This window comes from Micropterus dolomieu, linkage group LG15 (assembly GCF_021292245.1).
Source record: "Micropterus dolomieu isolate WLL.071019.BEF.003 ecotype Adirondacks linkage group LG15, ASM2129224v1, whole genome shotgun sequence".
NCBI lineage: Eukaryota > Metazoa > Chordata > Actinopteri > Centrarchiformes > Centrarchidae > Micropterus > Micropterus dolomieu.
This window is the reverse complement of record NC_060164.1, coordinates 2,744,366-2,759,184: the sequence shown is the minus strand read 5'-3', so window position 1 is coordinate 2,759,184 and position 14,819 is coordinate 2,744,366. Positions and strand designations below refer to the sequence as shown.

Here is a 14,819-nt window from a genome sequence, read left to right as displayed (position 1 = left end):
TATATACATCTCTAAAAATAGATGATTAAACTATATATTAAGAACTATTAATGTTGATTAAAAAATGCATAAACATGACGCGATCAAGAAGACGATAGAGAAGCCTTGCCACTCTGATGGTCTTGTTGGAACTACAAGACCACGTCCACTTGCAGTAGTCTAGTGGTTTTTTGTTTCTCCTTTACTTTGGCGAGTACATTAACCAGCCATCATTAAGTTTCATTTACGCCTGTCGTCAAGTTCCTTCTGGAATCAGTGGCCATCTGTGATATTTGTCATGTTAATTTGTGAAAGTGACAGTCAGCGCTGGCTGGAGATGAGAAGCCTGCTAACACTATCTGAATGTTTTCTATGTTGTTATTTGCCCATAGAAAGAGTAAGAAGAGAGGAAAGGTTTGTCAGGCATTCGTTAACTTCAGAGCCTAACAAAACTGTCATTTCTGTATTAGGATCGAAAATGGAATCGGCTCGGAACTCTACTCTACTTAACCTCATCCATCTCCCGTTTTGGTGATCTGTGTATTGCCCATTGTGTGACAAATTTTCAACGAAATGTGTTTCAGTCTTTTTAAAAACTTTGACAGTATTTAAAGGTCCATGTGGAGGGTCCAGACACTAGAAACTTCACTTCCATGGTCTTCCACTGGTTTCACAATTCATAATTACACACAAGGAGAAGGAGCACACACACACAGTAAAGCTTGTTACTTGGAAATTTTTCATTGTGCTCCTAAATGTTTTCATTTAGGACGAAAGTTAATGTAAAGCTCTAGATGATGAGGTTTTTTTAGATACTGGAACCACCACTCCAAAACGCCAAAACAGAATTTCATTTTCAAAGTCACTTAAATCACTTGTCTTGCTCACTCTGTTTAGTGAAACTGTAACTGAACCTCTTGACCCTGTCTGTGCGTTCCACACACTAATTTGCAGAAGTAAATATTACGTGAAATAAATCATTATCATCATCATAAAGTCTTTAAAATCTTTGGTTCAAGGAGTGCTTCCAGCCCAAATTGCATATACTGACTTCCATATAGATGCTATTCTGACTTGAAGGAAAAAAACGCTCTTTCTCAGTTAATGTCACCATTGCTTTGTGATTGTGGTGTTTCTTGTAAAGTGACCTGATCTATTCAGCAGCAGTTTTTTAAACACTATATCAGTTTGTTTAGTTTGTTTAGTGTGTAGTTTCTGATAGAGTGCAGTTGCACTGTGAGCCCTGTAGCAGTGGTGTATTGTGTCTCGTGTGAACACAGAAGAGTCGGCCTGTACAGTGCATGGTTTCTGGAATCCCTCCTACCCCATGGGAATGGCAATAGTGGGGAGCTGAAGGAGTGCAGCAGGTGAAACAAATAAGGACAATAACCCCCCCGCTCTCTGTTGGCTGCTTTTCCTCAGTCTTTTTTCCTCTCCCCATGTCTCACATCTTCTTACCTTCTTTCTCTCATCAACTCAAATCCACGTTCTGTTTTTCCTCAATGGCACTTTGTACCCTATTTTTTTTAATATATATTTATATTTTATATAAATATTTTATTTACATATATTAATCACAAACACTCTTGACACAGGTCCTTTAGATTAGATATACTGAGCTGGACATTTTACAGTTGAAAAATCTACTTGCCAGCACTCTCTGGTGTACTGCAATTTCTTGTTATTTATCAGCTGACACTGATACCAATATGTCTGCATGTTTTGCTTCAGAGATTGGTTGATTTGTTATTACTTTCTCCACTTCTGGGCCCTTAATCAAGCAAATTGTACCTTGTAGTTGGTTCATTACCTCACCATACTCCAGTCTTCATTCTTTCCATGCGCTTGTGGATGGTGGTACTCATCAGGAGGGGTGTGAAATCCATTCCGAGCCTGAGCATGTGTGCTGGTTTATCCTGCTGAATGGATGCCATCTGTAGCTTAAACCTATACTGTACCCAACCTCGAGCCCTCCAGACCCCATTCCCCCAACCTCCCTCTCTCCACTCACCTTCCCATCCTCATCTACCTTCTTCTTTTCCAGCCCAGCATCTTAACAAATTCCCACACTGACATTGGCTGTTGAAATAGATGTGATAATACGAGGATGCCTTCCCCGAAGGACACCTGACTGTGACACTACAAGCAAACACTTTTGCATCAAAATGAAATGGAATGATTTGGATTTGACAGCTGCATTTATGGCAAGGCAGCTCATCTGAAGAAATATGTAAAGAGCTGATGTTTTGCCGGCTCTAATGAAGGATGAAGCTATTTAGCTGTGAAACATTCATGTAAGGAAAGTTATTTTACTCAAATGATTTCCTGAATAATTACTTCTTTGAGCTCACAGTGATACAAAATATTTCCATCCTATACGTTACACATTCATACAGAAATGTTCATGTGCACTCCCGCAGGTTTGAATTCAGCATGATAAAACATCCGTTATTTATAAGTACACTGAGCGTAAAGTATGTCCATCCATCACAGAGGGGACAGCAGGCTGTGAAATACATTAAGTGGACGTTGGGGCCCGGCCAGCTCCCAGATGGAATAATGTGGCCTCTGTGCAAAGTATGCAGCATAGAAAATACATTTTATGTACAGGATAACAGGTGCAGAGCAGCACAGTGGCTGGCAGGCTCTGGCTCAGGCAAGGTTTGGTGATGAAGTCATGCTGTTTGAATGCACCTAGTTTAATTTTACTTGCTCTGCTTTTTAGAGGTCAATTACAATTCTGCTGAAAGGAATCGTCTTGACCTTTGGTCGAATCAAAGTTTTATTTTTTATTTTTTATTTTTTTTGGAGATGAAAGGTCTGTTATTCCAGAGGCTTTCTCTCCGGACAGGAATAGAATTCTTAGAAATCTAAGCAGCAGAGGCTGATATTCTACATTTTAGTTATGGGTCTGGATCGTGTGACCAAGCAAGAAGCTGTCAGGGATTGGCGAGAGTATCATGAAATAAAAGGCTGCAGGACAGAGGCAAGTTGGCTTTCTTTCTCTTGGCCTAGTCAGTAACATTGCTGTGTCTTGTGTTATCACACTTTATTGTGGTTTGGCTGTGTTAGAAAAGTTGTCGACTTTAGCTTTTGATCATAAGGTAAGTGTCGCTTTTCTGATTCTAGCAGACGTCACCTAAATGCGATCTGCTTGTCAGCATTTGCATTCACGGCTCTGATTAAAAATGGTTTTCCTCAAGTGGACTGATCTGGTCAGATTGTCACTTCCATTTACGACAGCGGTAAATTACACTCTGAAATGGTAGGATATTTGTGTTCATTTACAGACTCTGTGCTTTGACCAACTCTTCCTACAGAATTAATCTGATCAACTTCAAATATTGGCAGTAACTTAAAAAACTATGCAAAGTTAAATTGCATAGCTTTTCCATGTTTTGATGTTTTACAATTTGTCCCTGTGCTACCTCTGCTCCACATCTTCAGATAATTTCACATGTATAGTCATAGTTATTGTACCACCTAGGAAGGATCTGAGCCACACCATCTCCTCTCCACCAGAGAGACCAGAAGAGAAGATAGGCCACACAAACACACAACCTAAAAAAGGACCAAAAAACACAGTGAGAGAGAGGCATGATAACATGCAAATTAGGGAGAGAGGGGGGAAAGGGGAGAGGTTGAATCTCTTGGGGGACAAAGATCTTGATCAAGGACTGGATTAAACGCCCACCTCTAGCAGTGTTTCCCATTAAGTGTGTCCAGTCTAATTTGCTCCACCATAGTTTCAAAATGAACCAAAAATATTTTTATGCATCTCATAACAACATTACAGTCCTCTAACGTTGTGTTTTGTGAGCTCTGCTCCGCGCTGCTGTAAGCTCGCTCACACACTTTGGCATCCGACTTGAGACAACCAATTTTCTTTTGAGATAACTAAGGTAATGTTAACTGTCTGTTTCTGAGAAGGCAATTAAGCTAGCCGCGCCTAAATCTGGCGTGTACACGTATTAAAGCCTTTATGGTAAATCCACTGAAATGGATCAGTGCGAGCTGACAGGCAGGTTAGCGACTTTATCCTGTCCTTTTCTCACTTTACAAAGACAAGTGTAGTATGAGACTCTGACCTGAAGAGAGGCTGTGAAGTCTTCATATTACGCGACATGAGAACCACATACAACATTATTTCTCAAATTGAGTCGGACTTGATAAATTTTGCGCGAGGATACAGATGTGACAACATCCACTTTTCAAAATAAGGTGTCTATACAGGATGGAAATAAGATTAATTGGATTATATTCACAAAAAGTATAAAAAATATTACCTACATGTGTCCAATAAAAGTAAAAAAAAAAACAACAAAAAAAATGTTAGGGAAATTCTATTTTTTAATCTATGATTTAGGGTTGCTGGAAAAATCATAAATACATTTCTTGACTTTTGTTGCTGTTTCATCACCATTTATAGCTATACAGTGGGTTTATGATTAAATAGTTTACTAGAGCACAACATTGTTTACAAGAGTGCAAAGTTCTTCATAGAAAGACTCCGAATTTTGCACCAAATTAATGCATTTAACTTTAAAATGTACAAAATTTTCTTCCGGGTGAGCATGCCCCCGGACCGCCCAAGTCTACCCACCATAGTCTCTTAAAATCCTAAGCGCTCTCACAATTCTCTAGTGACGGTGCTGCAGATGCGGCACGCACTGACAGACAGGAAACTGCGCAGGCCCTCTCATTGCTGCTTGCAGCTTTAATTGCCATTATATTTTGACTGAAATAAATAAGTAGCAGATATTAAATTTGGTACTTTTCTGAACAGGCAATGCAAAGGCATCTTTTGATTGACTTAGTGATTGATTGGGCATTATGGGCTTTAATGTGCCTGTAAGGCTATTCGTTCTTCGTTTCTTCCTCCTTGAACCATCCAGTAGGAGTGTTCTTGTAAATACAAATGCAAACTATATTCCATGTAGCCCTTTAGGAAATGCTCTCCTGCACTGGCCATTACAGCCATCCTCCCAAGCATTTTAGAAAAGTTTTAATTTCTCTGGGGCTTTCAAATTGCCTGTTTAGGTTGCGCAGGGCATTGTTCCAAGCATCTATAAAATACCACTGTGGCCCAATAAAATGACCATATGGAGGTCCATAGCATTGTTCCGTCCTAATTGCCTCCTTCTACAATTGTCAGTTTCATTCAGGAGAATACAGGGACCAAGGGCAGAAAAAGAAGAATGAAACAGGTGGGGACTGAGAGCTGACATTCATGAAATTCTCCTGATCGATGTATAAGAATACTGTCATGCAAGACTTTGTTCAGCAGATGAACCGCAGAATTCTCCCCGGATTTCATTTAGCTTTGCTGTTCTTGTTAAAGCGTTGACTCTCCCCTCAGCACAAGGAGCCTCGGCATTGCAACCAAGGACCCTGACTCTTAATTTTAGCAGCTGAAGAGGTCAGGATCAATAACCATCAGTGTTTGGTGTTGAGCCACTGCATCTGTCAAAGGGGGATTCACCCCCTCCTACGTTTGCTGTTCCCCCTCTGCCTGCACTATTGCGCCTTTTTTATAGAAGGTGTAATTTTGTTATGTCCATTTTCAGGGAAAGCTTGTGAACCGTGTCAGTATCAAAATTGAGATTTTTTCCAAATTTAGGATCCCTATTAGTTATTAAATCTACTTCCAGGGGTCCACACGAGACAAGACAGACAAGACATTCAAACATCACATAATAGACACTATGTCAGCAAAACAGAGTGAAAAAATAAGAAAGAATAGTGTTTATCATATATTCATAGTGTCAACAAATATTAGTTAGTAAGAGAGAGATGCATAGGATAAATAACTGAGATCTGGGTGTATGTGCCATGCACACAGATTTCTTGAGAACAGCTGGACAAGATTGTTTCTTCAGAGGTTTGTTTTGCTGCTGATGCATTCATTTCTGTCACTATTGAATTGTGTCACCACTATTGCATATCTGTTTAGTAGTATAAAAATCTAAAAGTGCTGTTATACAACCACTGGCCAGGAATCATACGTCCTTTAACTACGTTTCTTTTTTTATTAGCAAGAGACCAGGAACAAGTGAAATCAAAGGCGCAGAATCTGTAAGACGATATAGATTGATCAGAGCTAAATGGACCCATGCGGGGAAATTTAAACTGTGGTGCCTAACACTTTACTGAACCTGATGTTTCAGAAAAGTTTATCTATCTTGTCATAAAGCCTACCAAGAAATAATGTTAGCTGACACTGCAAATGTCATGAATAATGCAGGAGATCTAAAAAGGTCTTGTACCGTAATATTTCACAACACATTTTTTCCCCCAAATCCTTTAACTTTTTTATCTAACAGTAAAGGTCCCTGCATGTTCTGGTGCACATACGTACTACCATGGTCCATCTTACATGGCTATAATGATAGTTTATACAAACTGCTTAACACATGTGTTTAGCCAGAATTATAGTTTAAAACATTCTAAAAGGTAACACAACTAACAATATCAATAGTTCCTCTATCTTGTTTTTTTGGAACCAGACACCGGACATGACCATATTTTGATGAAAGGGAGACTTACTTTGTCTTCCCCAGAGTCACAGTCCTGATTGGAGCTGCTGTAAATCACCTTGTTACTGTATTCCCTGTCGCCAAGCTGGCCTGCATGAGGTTCAAAGCTCTGTGCTAGCAGTATAGACAAACACCAACACTCACCCCTGTACTCAGAGCTCCCAGTCCAGTTAGAGTTTGCTAGTAGGACTGCTAACTGAGCCACCATTTAGCAGCAGGGCACTGGTAAATGACTTCCGTGTTTCAAGTGAAAACGTCTGTAAGATATAATACAATACACATTAGACTAGCAGATTCAGTTCACATCCTTTTGTGATTTTAATAAATCAACAGCAAATGAGTTGCCTAATACAGTGGCTGAAGTATTAGTATTTCTTTGTGAATCACTTCCCCCTGCCTTCAAAACCATGATTATCATCATAATTACTGTGGCAGCCCTAAACAGTAAATTTATCTTTCTATTCTTAAATCTGTACCTCCAGTTTACTGTTGCCTGGAGGTCTGGCTGTAAATGTCTTTTTTAGGATGGGAGACGCCAAGACACTTCATGTTGATTTATCACCCATCTGTATATCTGTATATGTTTTGTGTGTCAGCCTGATGACAACCTGAAAATGGTTTAGGGTTATTTTTATAATTGCTTTTTTATTACTGTATATTTTCTGCTACATAGCAGAAAGTAGTCACAAACTAAATTTCACAATACAATTTATTTTGTATCGTCTTCTAAAAGAAACAAGAAGTGAGTTTTCTGACTTATGACATTTTGCGGGAAACAGCGATGGCGATAGGTGAAATTAGCAGAAAAGTGGTTGGTCAAAATTGCAAGTTGCCCTGAATTCACATGTATTTATTAGGAGTCCAACCCTGAAGTGGGCTGGGAACCCATGAATGCAAGGCATCGCGGTGCCCAGTACCAGTGAAGCGGCTGGGAACCCTATTGTTTTCGCTCAGATTTTTATGTATTTTTCAATTCTTCCGTGCATAAAACTGATACTGCGGCCTACACCGTCACTGCTGGGGACGGCAAACTCACAAGGTACGTTCACAGCCCCAAGAGTACCTCAGGCGCAAAAATCCGCACACTTCTGCCTTTAGGGGGCGCTAAAGGCAAGGTCAACGCGTTTGGGCTTGGAACTCCCGCCTACAAAGGCGTATATAAAAAACCATATATCCATGCGTTCGGGGGATCAATGTGAATCTTGTGGTATATACCACGCCCATTTCCACCTAAACTTTTTTTTCGCTACATTGCGAAAACTGAAAAATCTATTTTAATGAACTCCTCCGAAGTCGTAAGTCCAATTGACACCAAACTTGGCACGGATAATCTCTGGACCAAGCTGATGAAAGTTTGTAGAGGAAATTTTGATCCGACAAAAAATGTCGCAATTATATGCTAGCAAACGTTTGCGAAAAACACTACTAACAGGAAATTATGTCATATCTTCGCTTTGGAATGGCCGATCGACACCAAATTTGGAGCATTAATGTGGGACGGCCCCTGAGGGCCTGTGCAAAATTTGGTGCAACTTGCCCCTAGGTGGTGCTATTTAATCCAAGAAAATAGTTGCTCTATAACCAAAAGTCACACTGACATGAAACCTAAGCTGAATTCTTCAGCATGGTCCCCTTACTACAGGCACCAATCTTCACCCAAATATGCCCATAGGTGGCCCTGTTATTGCAGATTAAAGACGTCAAAAAAATCCCATTGATTTACATGCATTTTATATCTCCATAACCACAAGTCCGATTGACACCAAATTTGAGTCAATTGTCCCCCTGGGGCCTTGATGACACCTGATTGCACTTCGGCCAAAAGGTTGCGCTATAATCGAAGCTCAAATACCTCATTCATTTCAATGGGATTTTCAACCAATGGACATTTTGCCGGATAACTACGGCTCACTACATTGCACATTCATCAACCTTACGTCTACGTGTTTGGGGGATGCTGCTGATTCCAATGGTATAGGACGCGCCAAAAAACAGCCAAATTATAACCTAACACATTTTTGCGCAAACGCTAAACACAGGATGTCATGTCACATCTTACATTTCAAATGTCCGATCTACACCACGCCTGATTATATAATGTACGTCTATATAAGTTATGTGAGCTTTGCAGAAAGATGTTTGGAGACTCCACATTGAAATCTTTGTATGTTGTCAGTTGAGATGGTCTGGTTGGCTGTAGATATTGTTTGTGTTTCATTTCTTGATGTTTCTGGACAATAAGGTGTGTCTGCAGCTTAGACCCATCTCCTGCTGTTGCTCTCTGTGTTCTAAGCCCTTTCTGCTCCAGTGCCAATAAATGTGCATGTGTTAAAAGATGGCTTCTGTTTTGTGGTGAGCCGGACTCATCCCGAGATGCTCTCCTGGGGGCGTAGGTTCACCCCTGCCTCCTCTCTTGCTCATTGCTGGGGTCATTTAGAGACGTAATCCACACATGGCTGGATACTCACTTCAGCTCCAAGGAAAAGATGGAGCTCCAGCATGGTAAAGGTAGATAGGATTAGGCTCATGGTGAATCGTAATGGGCTCATTTTACAAACCTCTTTTTTTACCAATTAAGCTGAACTTGAGTTGGACTTGTACGCACTCTGAAATCAGGACCCAGCCTTTGGATGGCAACATGCACGCCTGGCTGAGCCGATTTAATCCTGTGTTTTTTTTTTTTTTATTTTGGTCAATGTCAGCCAGAGGTTAACCTGGTTATAGAATGATTGTCTCACCATGGCTGCAGCCATCGTTATTTATTTCACTTCACTCCACAAGCCTGGAGATTGAGTTGAAGTACAGAGGCTGTATTTAGACTTTATATAAGAAGATTGGTAGTGGCCACTGTCAGCACTGTGTTCACCGATGGCCAGCCGGATCAATACAACACAATTGAGTTTTCCAATCTGTGGTCTTTGGGAACGCAGCCATGGCACTTACAGGATGATCGCCACTGATGAAGTCTTCATCAGGATCTATTGACAGATTCATTTGAGCACCCTCCTTCCACCCTTACTACACTGTAAAGTAATGGGACACAAAAACCCTCTTTAAAAAGTTTTCTGGCAGCTGATGGACAGATCAAACCAACAGAGCTGTCTCACTCTCTGAAGATAACACTGATTTTTATTTTATATATTTATCTTTCACGGGGAAAACTGTTTATTTTTTGTGCAGCTGTTGCTAAATTTACACTCAGTGTCCAAATCTGCTCCAACCTTTCAGATTGAACAATAACTCAAATATAACACCAGAAAAAATATTTAATAAAGCAGGAAGAAAGAGATTTGCTTTTGCAAGCAAGGCCGACCTGGTGTGTGTAAGGCCGACCCAGGGGCCAATAATGGACTGTGTAACCTTCCAAATTATTTCATATTTGATTTCTAAACAAACCGCAGGGGTATTGGATATCACATGCTAATGCACGGCAGTCACATGTGCACTTTTGGAAATTGGTTGGACACTCCCCGCTTTTGATGTCCAAGTTGTTTTTTCTCGTCTGGAGTGGAGCTGCTCTTAAGAAAGCCATAATCCTCACGCTATTGCTGTGGCAAGCACTCCTCTGCCACAACATTTCACAGCGGCGTGCGTGACTCCACTAATTTTCTCCCTTGTTGTTTTACCTGTTTTGTATTTTTGCTTCCCCCGCTTGACCCCCTTTCTTTCTGAATTCTCCAGAGAAACGATTGAAGTCAGGGCCAAAGGTGGTTTCCCAGAGTGGAATGGCCCAGCAAAGCTCTCTTTTCTGTGAACTGATTACAGAAGATCTGCTGCATCTCACACTGCAGCTGGATTTAATAAACTGTTATATTCAGTTGGTGTGGCTTAATAATAGTATTGCTGATTATTATGGTTTGCTTCTAAAGGCTGATATTTTACTGTGGTCAATTACCTAATGGTCCGTTATCTGAGGTCTTTATTAATTATTTTTATTTAAAAGGTTAAGGGATCACCAAATTGTAGTCAGACGGTAGTAAGTTTACAGTGGTAAAAATACAGTGGTATTTTTAGTCATTTTTGGAGCAAAAGACCTTCCACAGAAATAGACAAAAGTAAGTTTCTTCTTCTTAGCTGGGGATGTCTATTCTGGCAGCTGAACAAATGCGATGATGTCCATTACTGCTTGCACACACGCACATTGCCCTGACCACCCCCTTGGCAGGATGCTTAGCAAGTATGATCCACAATACCAGAATTGATCAGCATTGTTTTGTGTCTGATGGTGATAAGGGCATGTCCCAGGCCTTACCGCTGTACAGGTGTTAAATAATCAAGATGCAGGGTGGAAATAAGTGATCTTTACAGGTGTTGTTAGATTACATTTTTGACCTTTGGAAAAACCAGGTTAGCTGTTTTCCCTTACTTCATGTCTGTGTTATCTTGAGGTACAAAAGTATTTCCCTATATCAGCTTCTCTAAACTGACTTCTCTCTCTTCCCATCTGTTGTCCCACTTTCTTAAACTCTTATCCCTCCTATCTTCTTCCTCTCCATGTTAGAATTACAATATAATACACATCCCTCCAGCTCTCTCTAAATCTTTTATTAAATCTTTTTTAGTGTATCCTTCAGAATTGTAGTTCGGATCAGGTCAAGGTATCTTGAACTAAATATTCTGTAATCTCGACACATGTGGGTGTACCATAACTTTATTTAATATTTATATACATTTGATTTTTATATAATAAAACTGATAGGTCTAGAGTTGCCATGAGCTCACAATGTGTGTTTACTTGACTGACTTTTGTGGGTGTCTTTCTCCTTCTTTAGAACTCTCCAATGTTGAACCCAACGTTTTTCTAAGGCCCTTCCTAGAAGTGGTCCGCTCTGAAGACACCACTGGACCAATCACAGGCCTCGCTCTTACCTCTGTCAACAAGTTCCTTTCCTATGGTCTTATAGGTAAGAAATCTTGACATTGTCGATGTGTTTTTGTACAGTTTCATCATAAAAATATAACAAACATCTAATTCATGTTGTCAAAAGCACATGGCCCTGCAGCATTTTCATAGGCATTGTTTGCAGTTTAAGTTTTGACTATCATCTTCATGCATGTACTAACAGTACCAGTCAAAAGCTCGATAACACTAGCTGAAAGCATTAAGTGGTGAAAACCAGCATGGTTCCACCAGAAAATGGCACATGAACATGATAGGTAGACATAAGTAGAGCACATACCGCAGCATCGCTTCAGGACTCTGGACCGCTACCGATGTGTGAAATGATATCGTGTCTTACGGAGGTAGCCAGAGTAGTACTGTTTTTTGCAAGCCTTTTCACTGGCAATAGCCTAGTCAGCAAGGCTACTGTCATCCTCACCTTAAACATCACAACGCTTCCTATCATCTTAGCACTCTCGAAAGTTCTGTCTTTTCTGTTGAGAAGCTACGTTTTGTGTCCAGTTCTCATCAGGTCAGTTCAGGAATGCCAGGAATGGTCTATTCTCGTCATTGATGCAGAAGAAGGCCTCCAAACAGTCTGGACTGCCTGTTCTCATTAGCCTCATCATTGAAATATGGCTCAGTGTCTGCAAGTTATTTTGTTAAGTGTAAAATGATCATGAATCACCACAGGAACACAGCACAGTGTTTAAAAAAGCCACTGACCTTTAAACAACCATAGGCTTTACAATTTCATGTTGGAATTGAAATTTCTTTAAAACAAAATGTCATGATGTGTAAGTGAAACAATCTCTGGAACAAAGATTCAGGATTTTTGGATGTTCATTCAAACTGATGACCAGCAGTAGTCAATGCTTTCCACACTGATACTGTGGTTCCCAAGAGTAAAGTAAAAGACACATAATCTCTGTTCGAAGATCATGTCAGAGCCTCTGTCTGTCACTCCCAACCTGACACCAGCACCCTTAATCCCTGCCACCATTATCCCGACACCATCTCACCACCACCAGAATCTCATCAGCACTGTTCTAAGGGGGGCACACCATGGTCGCTCTCAGTGCAACGGCTCTCACTCTCCACTTTCTTTAAAGATAGGGTAGTTTGATAACATTATTGACCCTGCTGCATCTCAGTTTGACTTTTGTTCCAACAACACAAAGTCTCCAGCAGCCCTCACATGCCTCTTGTTTTACTAGCCATGCATTCACTTTTTTCTTGTAGTGGGGTTGGGCTGGGACTATGAGCATTGCAATCTTGAATCTTCAAAGAGTATCGAAACTTGATCTGAAGAATGTGTCAGAAACTCCCAGATGAGACCAAAGACATTTATTCAGGGAAGTGTGTAAAATTTAGATTTTCTAGGTGAGTTGTAGTGTACCAAGCAGTCATTTTAAGTCATCTGTATAGCTGCAAAGTATAGCACAGCTTTCCAATGAGGCTTTAAAAAACATTTCTTCTTAAATAGTTCCTTGTTTTGTCCTGTGGACAATTTTGGTTCGAAAGGACCACAGGCATTTTGTTCTTGCAGAACAAAACAAGTTTATGTGTTTTAAAAATACATCGAGAGGTGAGCGCTGCATTATCCTGTTTGTCACTCATAGTTGCCACATTGTATCTGGGTATTTTCCTTGTTTGACAGCTGTAAGTCACAGTAAAAAATATGTGTATATGTTTTATTTCCTAAATCAAGATGAGATAGGTAGGTATGTTATTTTTAATTTGCATGAGTTACCCGTAATTGTAGTTCAATGCAAATCATGCAGTAATACATTATATTAGTAATAATACATTATATTAGTTAAAATAACATTGATTACAAACATGTTGACAATAGAATCATATATCTTGACTCTTCAAGGGAATGTGTGAAGGCTGCAGTGACTATTCATCAGTGCCTGCCAAAAAGTTTTTTTTAAGCTAAAATCAGACCTGAACTTAGTTTATAGCAAACTGTCATTGTCTTCATGCGAGCTGAGTTGATATGATTGGTAAATGGCCATAAAATACAACAACACTGGTCTTGTCAAGTACTGCCATCTCCTGGCTAGGAAAAAATACAAAAATCTGACTTTGAGTCTTGTTTGAACATTTTTCATGGCTATGGCTAGATTCTTCAATTCTGTAACTTAACTCATCTTCAGATCTATTAATTTTATCGACCTGCAGGAAGACATGCTGTCTGATGGGCGTCTGTAAGTGGACATGATGTTGCTACTGCACTGTGATATTTGCTGTTTCATGTTCCACTTTGAGTTGCAAGCTTTCAGCAAAGATTGGAGTGTGTTGACGTTTAGGGTCAGTTTAGGTTTGCTCATCATCCCTCTCTTAATCTGCAATGAGAAAACCACCGCCTTGTGTTCTTTATCCTGGGTATTGTGATGAACGTGATCCTCCCCTTCAGTGTCACCCTGAACATTTTCCCCCTTGTCCTGCCAAAGTGTCCCCACACTAGGGCCCAAGGGAAAGGAAATCGTCTCCCACACACACCCACTCATTTCACTCACGCATTTCATTTAGTGTGAGGCAATTCCTCTCAATCTGTGGCCTGAGGTCTACTGGCATGGAGTGAGAAGTAAACTAAGCTTCGGTGCTGACAGATATCCAGATCTTTGCTCTATCCTCTCTTTTCCCACTGCTCATCTCTCCTCCTCTGTTCTTCCTTCGTTCTCCCTGTTTCTCCTGCCCAGTAGTCAGCAAAGCCCCTCACTGTTCTGCTAGCAGCTGCATGGTCACTAGCCCACATAGGGCTCAGAGCAAGGCTCAGCTGAGGCTTAAGCTGCAGCCACTGCCAGAAGAGATGAGCTTAGAGTACAGCTGTAGCCTGCCTTTGATTTTTGTTGAATAAATTGTTAATCTTGAATAAAATAAAAAACAAGTATATAATTACCATGAGCAGCAACACTGTAGTTTAAGAAAGAAAAGAGCAGTACTCCATAGACAAAAATCCCCATCACCCTTACAGGGCTCAACAAAAAGTGAAATGCCACATCGGGCAAGTAAATCTAGCCACTAGATTTCCATTGCCAATTAATTAACCATTGTTTCGGTGTAATTCAATATGACGCTGCAGCTTCTCCCCTGTTGTCTATGTCAGAGCTGAGCTCATCCACATATTTGTCTTTTTCTGACCCTTTGCTGAAAAAAACCTTGAACCCTGCCTCTAAGCAATTTTAAGCAATGTACTGATAAAACTGAAGCACCAACAGGTTTGAAAGCAGTTTATGCACCTAACAGTAATAAAACACTTGTGAGAAGGAACATGTAAACTATATATATATATATGTGTATATATATATATATATATATATATATGTGTGTGTATATATATATGTGTGTGTATATATATATATATATATATGTGTGTGTGTGTGTGTATATATATATATATATATATATATATA

The 14,819-nt window shown here is 40.1% G+C and overlaps 1 protein-coding gene across 5 annotated transcripts in view; it reads left to right on the top strand.

Annotated features, from left to right (window-relative positions):
• The window catches only part of gbf1 (golgi brefeldin A resistant guanine nucleotide exchange factor 1), a 129,532-nt gene that overhangs the window by 50,323 nt on the left and 64,390 nt on the right, over positions 1–14,819 (top strand). For all 5 annotated transcript variants that reach the window (XM_046070373.1, XM_046070374.1, XM_046070370.1 and 2 more), the window contains one exon: positions 11,288–11,419. In XM_046070373.1, coding sequence (XP_045926329.1) covers positions 11,288–11,419 — 132 coding nt within the window. The remainder of the gene's footprint in view (positions 1–11,287; positions 11,420–14,819) is intronic.